Source organism: Populus euphratica, unplaced genomic scaffold (genome assembly GCF_000495115.2).
Source record: "Populus euphratica unplaced genomic scaffold, PopEup_1.0 scaffold280.1, whole genome shotgun sequence".
Taxonomy (NCBI): Eukaryota; Viridiplantae; Streptophyta; class Magnoliopsida; order Malpighiales; family Salicaceae; genus Populus; species Populus euphratica.
In genome coordinates this window covers 55,878-64,144 of record NW_011499979.1, presented here as the reverse complement: position 1 = coordinate 64,144, position 8,267 = coordinate 55,878, and the positions used below count along the sequence as shown (strand labels likewise).

The following is an 8,267-nucleotide window of genomic DNA, read 5'->3' as shown; positions in this document are numbered from 1 at the left end:
GACTTTTATGACACGGATCTCAGGTTTGACGGGTTCACCCAGTTAATATAGATTTTTTTCCTTTTTCTTCATTAGTTTTTTTTTTCTTCTAGGTTTTTTTCCTTTTATTTTTTCTTTTTAATTAATATTTTTTGTTTAATTTAGTTTATTTATATTAATTTTTTTCTATTTAGTTATCGATTGATGTCTTTAGTTTTTCTTCTTTTTTTATCGTTTTTATACATTTGATTGTGGATTGCACGGTGCAGTCCACAATAAAAAGGTTAATGCCTTTTGTTTGTTTTTATTTTTTTAATTAATTTTTTTCTTTTAATTTATTTTGTTTATGTTAATTTTTTTATTTAGTTATCAGACTTTCATGACATGGATCTTAGGTTTGACGGGTTAGCACAGTTAATTTAGATTTTTTTTATTTTTCTTCATTAGTTTTTTCCTTTCTATAGGTTTTTTTTTCTTTTAACTCAGTTAGTTTTTTTTCTTTTTGCTTTTTTGCCATTTCTATGCCTTTAACTGTGGACTGCACAATGCAATCCACAATGAAAAGGTTGATGCCTTTTTTTTTTCTTTTTCATTAATTTTTTTCATTTAATTTAGTTTGTTAATATTAAATTTTTTTATATTTAGTTATCAAACTTTCATGGTACGGATCCCGGATTTGACGGGTTAGCCCAGTTAATTATGGGTAACCCGTCAATTTTTTTTATTTAATTATCAAACTTTCATGATACGGATCCCGGATTTGACGGGTTAGCCCAGTTAATTATGGGTAACCCGTCAATTTTTTTTATTTAATTATCAAACTTTCATGACACGAATTCAAGTTTTGACAGGTTAACTTGATTTGAAAGGTTAATCCAGTTAATTCAAATTTTTTTTCTTCATTAGTTTTTTCTCCATGTTGGTTTTTTTCTATATTTTTTAATTAATTTATTTAATTATTACACTTTTATAATACGACTTTACAGCCGGATCCACATTCAAGACTATTGGATTTGGTATTATAATTAGACCTATTTAAACTTGGATTATCCAAGTTTAATGTTATTATTATATTATAAATATTACTCTTCGACTTTACAGCCGGACCCATATTCAAGACTATTGGATTTAGTATTATAATTAGACCTATTTAAACTTGGATTATCCAAGTTTAATGTTATTATTATATTATAAATATTACTCTTGAATTAAACATTGAAATCAAACTTAATAATCTTTTCTATAATTTTAAAAAAATATCTAAAAATTTTAAAATTTAATTATTTTTATATTTTTTATATAAAAAAAATACACGTACAGCAACGCGCGGGTCATAATATTAATAGTTTTTAAAACTCATCACCCTTATCGCAATGAGCCACGAGGATTGAGGTCCGTTAGTTTATTTTATGTGGAAGATACATGTGTGAACATCCAACTCTGTTCGCGCACGTACGGCAGCCCCCACCTAATTCTGGCGATGATGGTCATAAATCCTTTCCGCCTCCCTAACAAAACCCGATTCTCGTTACCTTTTCTCTATAAACCAATCACAGGAGGAGGAGGAGGAGGAAGAAGCAGTTGTTCTGCTTTTACTTGTCGCTCTGTATCATCAGTTACCAGCTTCACTTGGGACGACGTCGTTCAAGCCTCTCTGCCTGTCTATGCCCCAAATGATTCTTCAGATCTCTCTGGCTTCTTCGAAAAGATCAAATCTTGCAATCGCGGCTCCTCCGTATAGAGCGAGCTCTCTTTTCCTTTGTGTTTTGGTCAATTAACAATATTTTTTACTGTCTAATTTTTAATATTTGCAGGAGATAAAATCTGAATTTATTCCATTGGTGATAGAGGATCAAATAGTTGGTTACATACATAACGGGTAAGAGAATCTCTCTCCCTCTCCCTCTTTTTTTTTAATTGATTTTTAGGAAATGGGAAATTCAAATTGATGAATTGATTTTGATTTATGACAGTTTTTTTTATAATTATTTGAGGAGGTTTAAGGACGTGTTTGTTGTTGTGCCAAGTGATTCTCGTTTCGGCACCAATGTGACTTTAAATAAAACACTAAGCACGCCAGAGGAAAGAACCAGGGTTGTTGGAAAAGTAATCAAATGCCTGGCAGAAGAAGATAAGGAACTGATTCCAGGAATCCGGAATGAGGTATAAAGATCATCAACCCGGTGGAGCTTTTTTTTTTTTTAATTTCTTGCTGTATTGGCTGTTTACTCGTTGATTTTCAATCAGTTGTACCCTGTCACACCTTCGTTCGGATCGCCCCCCTATTTTTCTCTTGAACGTGCTGCCGCTCCTTATTTTGGAATTAAGGTCTGTGATTCTTATTTCTTTGCTTCATTCTTTTTTATTTTTGTTAGAATTAATTAAATTTTTTATTCACTTTTCAACTCTATGAGAATAGGCATATGGAGTTCATATGAATGGTTTTGTGAAAAGAGATGGGGAGAAATTCTTATGGATAGGAAAGAGAAGTCCAATGAAACAAACTTTTCCTGGGATGCTTGATCATCTTGTTGCTGGTGGACTGGTTTGTAACTATTTATTATATTCATCAGTTACTTTTGTAATCCACATTCTTAATTGTATACCATTCAATGAAATTGGTATCTGGTTTGCATTGTCAGATTAAGACGAAGGGAAGATTCCATTATTTGTTTATTTTTGACATTTGAATGCTCTGAATACTATGTCAACCAAGTGTTAGGTGAACTCTGAACTGAACTTGGAGTGTGAAATGTCAATGTTAAATCCCGGATGATTACAATATTTGCAATCCATTTCCTTTAGCAGCGGCAACTAGCAAAAATAAGCATGCCATAGAATTGTCACTTCATTTCTGAGCCAGCTCTTACATTATGGTAATGACAGCCTCATGGGATGTCTTGTGTTGCAAATCTTATAAAGGAATGTGAAGAGGAAGCAGGGATTCCTCTATCCCTTTCTAATCAGTAAGTTCTCTTCTTCTGCTGAATTATGTTCAGCCTGCCTTGTATTGTTTGGGAAGTTGAATCTTGGTGCAGCAGGAACAGATCCTTTGATCAAGTTGTTTTGGTTGCAACCACTCTCGTTCTGATGATGGGTCTATATTGCTTCTTTACAGAGCCATGTCAGTTGGTGCTGTTTCTTATGCGGATGTTGACAGGTATAGATACAAGAGGGATGTTCTATTCTGTTATGATTTAGAACTCCCTGGTGATTTTATTCCTAAGAATCAAGGTAAAACTGTGAAAGCTCAGGTTTTCAGCTGTAATTATATGTCAATTCTTCAAGCCTTATAAATATGCCTAGAAATTTGTGGATTGTGTTTTTGACATTTCATGATATATTTACCATCATTGGCATATCAAACTGTGACAGATGGGGAAGTGGACAGTTTCAACTTGATACCTGTGGAAAATGTTGCAAATGTAATACGGAGGACCCATTTTTTCAAGCCTAATTGCTCTCTTGTTATCATGGATTTTCTGTTTCGACATGGGTATTTCTTCTCTATTGTTTCCCTTGTTTATTTTCACACTGATTTAGCGGCCACTTATTTAACTTTAAAAGATAAACTATTTTTTCTTTGCCACCTATATTATTATGACCCACCTCTTCATAGTGAGAAGATATTCACTTTCATTAGTCATTTTCTGCCTGTAATTATGCAAACAATAGGGGCAACTACAAGTTTATCTTTGTCTTCCAGCTCTCATTAAGATCAGAACACCCATGACTTGCCACAAGAATCACACAAATTAATGTCTTGGAGTTTCACTCTTTATTTAGCCTTTCCATCCCTTCACCTGAAACATTATTTCCTTCCCCACAGGAAGAGCTTTATGCACAAAGTTTGGGCTTCTATGCAGTTTTCAGCCATATCATTCTTATATGCAGAGAAAATCACTTGAGGCGCAACTCAAGGACACTTCTCTGAATATTTCTTTTCATGATTTAGTTTTGTGGAATGGCTATTGTAAGATGCCTTTTAAACAAATAGCAATTAATGAAAACATCCACTGCCATTCTCATTCTAAAATTAATTGATATCTGTATTCATTGCAGGTATATTAGTCCTGAATGCTTGGGATACTTGGATTTATTACAAAGTTTGAGAAGTGGAGATACTTCCTAAATATGCTCTCACTTTGTTGAATTTCTAAACTTCAACAAAAAGAAGGGGAAAAAATATATAAGCTGCCCTGTGTGGTTCAATATCATCTCATTTGCAACAAAAAGCTTGTTTGCCAGAGACTTCTTTTATGGTGATTGGAAGGTGCAGGCAGCTTGCTGTTTGGAGGTGAATCGCATTAATGGATCTGAAGTGCCCAAGCAAAGGTTAAAAGGAAAAAAAAAAAAAAAAATGGGAAAGCATATGCTATCCGGACCTCCACGTTTTCCTGCCTGCTGTGTTGAAAAAGTCCTTCGCCTTGACGGTAAATGCCAGTTTTTAGTCATTTCGAAAGATTTCACTGCTAAAAATAGATGCTGAATTTCATTAAAGATGCTGTAATTGTTCTCAATTACATTAAGACAGGCAAGAGCATGATGAGGTCCTTGGGATCAAGGATGATAGTGCTGATACATTTGGTTTGCGCCTGTCCAAGAGGCCAAATTTGAGTTTTGCTTCTGTCGTTTCATCATCAAAGAGGAATCCTAATTTATTGTAGACGCGGCGAGCATAGTGGGAACCTTTTGAATTCTATTTTTTATTTAATTATACAATAATAAAAATAAATAATTTCAATAAATATAATAGTAAAATTATATAGAAAACTTATTTTTTTATAAAAATTATCTTATTTGATTCATGTATTTTTTTTTCCTTGCAATAACAGTTTTTTGTTTGTCAACATTGAATAAAAAGCAACAACAATAAAAAATTATTCAGAAAAATTATAAGAATTTGAACTGAAGAGAATATATATATATATATATATAGTAAAAAATCTAATTTTTTTATTTATGCATTTATTTTTATTTTGATGAAAATATTTTTTTATTAAAAAACATTGGTTTTTAAGTAATAACCTATTATGATCAAGAAGCGTGTTTTAGATAGATATAAAATTATAAATTGATTATTTTTACTTTGACAAGACTATATATAAAAAAAAATTAAAAAAAATAAAATTATGTAAAATTCCTATGATAAAAAAGATGTCATTTTTATTTAATATCACTAATGAGCAAAATTATTTTTAAAATCTTATATGCTAATACATAAATAATTCATAAAGTGATTGATCATTTAATAATAAAAAAACTATACTTTTCTTAGCAACTAGAAAAACTTGTCTTGACATTAAGGGGCACATGAAAAGAAAAACAAAAATATCCAAAACAAATAAAATCAGAGTGCAAACAAAAAGAATAAAGTGCAATCAAAGGACTTGTTGAGAGCCAAAAAGAAAAGGGCGCCCTATCAACTTACGACCAAGGGTGATGCAAGTTTATGGAAAAGGTGACAATTGAAAGCTAAAGCATCAAGAAGCAGCGTGCATCAAGAACAGGAGTCTTATGTGGTATGATGGACAATTCACTAAAAACATAATAGTAGTATCTCGAAGTTATTCTAAGTCTTTTGAATTCTTTAAACATTTTTTGAGCTTATTAATCACTATTATTTTATAAATACACATCTTAGCCTATATTACATATCTCTATATGCTCTTTCTAATCAAAATGTGAGAGCTATCAAAATTGTTAAATCCTGACCTTAAAAAAAAAAAAAATTCTTTGAAAAAGTTATGATTTTGTTGACATTCCATATATTATTATTATTAAGATGCTAAAGCAATTTTTAAACACCCGAGGCAAATATATTTTTTAAACACTTGAGGTAAATATATTTTTTTGACAAACCCTATGCACATACTTTGTTTAACTAATAATATATTAAAATATCTTAAAAAAATATTATAACATTGTTTAATATAAAAAAAAAAGAGAGAGAGAAATACCATCTTGTTATGAGAGCCAACAAACATCTTTATATAAAATACATAAACTTTTATTATTTTGAAAATATGTCTAGAAAATTATAAAGAATGTTCTAGTTTGCGATTGTGTATCTTTATGTATTAAAAAATAAAAAGCTTTTAAAAGTTATAATTTTTTTTATTTAAAATGCAAATCAATTAATATTTAAAATGTGTTGAGAATACATGTTAAGCAAGGAGTTTATTATAAAATCATGAAAACTTCGAGTTAAATAAATTTTTAGGTTTTTTGAACAACACTTGGCATTTAAATTGGGTTCTTTTTAATTTAGTGAAATGGTGTCATTTTAGAAAGACCACAGTAGTCCTTCAATTACAACTTCCTTTCAATTGTAATCCATGATTTATGAAAGTTATAATTAAATCCCTAATCGGGTCTTATTTTTTAAAAAATCCTTTCAATTTGGTCCTCATGCATTCCGCATTAGACCTTTAAGTTTTACTATGCATTGCAATATGGTCCATAACTTTTCAAATTATGTAATTTCAATCAAAATTGGATCCATATTTTTAAATTCTCTTCAACTAGATCCCTAATTAAATCAATTGCAACCTTCCAAGTTTCTTCCATTTTCATTTAGGTTATTAGCTTTCCAATTTGTGCAATCATGACCTAAGTTTCAATTTTTCATTTAAATCCTCCACTTTCATTTAAGTCTTTAGGTATCTCTTAATTGACTAAATTAAGCTTCCAAACCTTGCCATCTTTTTTTTCTTTTTGGTCATTGGTCATCTAATATTTTCAATTATGATTGATTTCAACCAACTTATTCCATTTTTCTTAAATTAAAATTACATACCCACATGACTTCCTAACCAAATGCAAATTAAATTCTTGCCTGATTTCAACCTGAAATTGATTTTTATTTTTGAAATATTTTTTAAAATGATTTTGAAGATGTTTTTTCTAAAAATTCTTGAAAAAATCAAGGGAGTAAAAATTAAGTTATTATAGTTGCCTCTATTTTACAATTCTTGTGAAATAAAGTTTTATAAAAAAAAGGGTTTTATGTTGTAAGCTTGTAAATAAAAGATAGTATTTGTGAAAAAATTTGAAAAGCTATAAAAGCAAAAGAAAAAAAAATTCTTGTTGGACTCGAAATCTATTTGATCCTTGTTGGGCTTTAAAATTACAACAAACCTTGTTAGGTTAAAATGTTTTAGAGTCTTACTAGACTCGATACAAGATTTTTATAATAAAAACAAAATGTTGCAAAACATTACACAATGCTAACATTTTGGATTAGATGAAATTCATGTTTTTCTACCTATATGAAAATATAAGCCCTCCTTTTCTTCAATCTATCTTTCTTGTTTGTAGTAGGACTTACTAGTTTGAATTTAGTATTTTTTGATCGCTTGACCCACTAACCTGCTTAAGTTTGCTTGTATAAATCATGTCTCATTACAACTTCAACCTTATATAACAACCATTGCCCTTTTATGTTCATTATAAGAAATTTTGCATAGCTAACCATTTCTTGAAAAGTAACAAACCATCTTATAGCCATAATGTTTCTCCTAGTTGGTTGATGCCTCTATGTGTAGTATTTGTTCATCTTTTCCCACCTTTTGTTTTCCTTAATGAAATAGTTATGCCTTTCTATTCTTAACTTCTAAATAGGTTCGTCACCTTATTTTTTTAAACAAAATTGCTCTAAGTTGATCTAATTATGTTCATCCTTCCAGCACTCATCGAAAAGCACATGTGCATTAATATCATCATAAGGTATTTCTTTTATCACTCATGGCTTGTGATGGAATTCTTCATGTCATCATTTAATTATTGTTATTGCCAAGGGTTTTTTAAATTAAATTACCCCTAACTAATGTGATCATGTGTATTGTTATCATCACGAATTACTCTAATTAGTTTGACTATATATCCTCCAACAGACCCATGTGTATTACCATAATTCAGATTGTGGAATATCAATAGTTTATCTAGCTCTGCTTATCTTCTTATAATCATGATAAGATTCATATATAATCGATTCTAATTTGATTTGATTGCTTAAATTTTCAATAACTAATCATAAGACTTGCATATAATATTAGGTTTTACAAATGACACGATGAAAAGATTGATGTTTTCTCCCAAATACAGGAGTGTCGAAGTAATAAATAACCCGGCAAGACCGGTGTCGAACCACAGAGAGGTTAATTGTACAAATTATAGACAATAGTAACAATAATAATAGTAGCAATAATAATACTAATAATAATAGTAGTAGTAGTAGTAGTAATAGTAATAGTAATAGTAGTAATAATAATAATAATAATAATAAT

At 30.0% G+C, this 8,267-nt stretch overlaps 1 protein-coding gene and 1 long non-coding RNA gene across 4 annotated transcripts; one reads left to right on the top strand and one right to left on the bottom strand.

Annotated features, from left to right (window-relative positions):
* The first annotated feature begins 1,354 nt into the window (after positions 1 to 1,354).
* On the top strand, positions 1,355 to 4,645 carry LOC105139666 (nudix hydrolase 20, chloroplastic-like). 3 transcript variants are annotated; one of them, XM_011046197.1, is made up of 9 exons: positions 1,355 to 1,714; positions 1,794 to 1,858; positions 2,007 to 2,142; positions 2,227 to 2,307; positions 2,399 to 2,524; positions 2,866 to 2,945; positions 3,098 to 3,213; positions 3,355 to 3,475; positions 4,042 to 4,645. In XM_011046197.1, exons 1-9 carry the CDS (start codon positions 1,460 to 1,462, stop codon positions 4,109 to 4,111), a joined length of 1,050 nt encoding a protein of 349 aa, XP_011044499.1. In that variant the 5' UTR covers positions 1,355 to 1,459; the 3' UTR covers positions 4,112 to 4,645. The 3 variants fall into 3 exon arrangements, with proteins under 3 accessions (XP_011044499.1, XP_011044498.1, XP_011044501.1); XM_011046196.1 differs by having other exon boundaries at positions 1,953 to 2,142; XM_011046199.1 differs by lacking the exon at positions 2,399 to 2,524 and having other exon boundaries at positions 1,953 to 2,142.
* LOC105139665 (uncharacterized) lies at positions 2,185 to 2,484 on the bottom strand. The gene is made up of 2 exons (XR_845030.1): positions 2,401 to 2,484; positions 2,185 to 2,309 (listed from the first exon to the last, which is right to left on the bottom strand). It is a non-coding gene; the product is annotated as an uncharacterized LOC105139665 (long non-coding RNA).
* Positions 4,646 to 8,267: the final 3,622 nt, after the last annotated feature.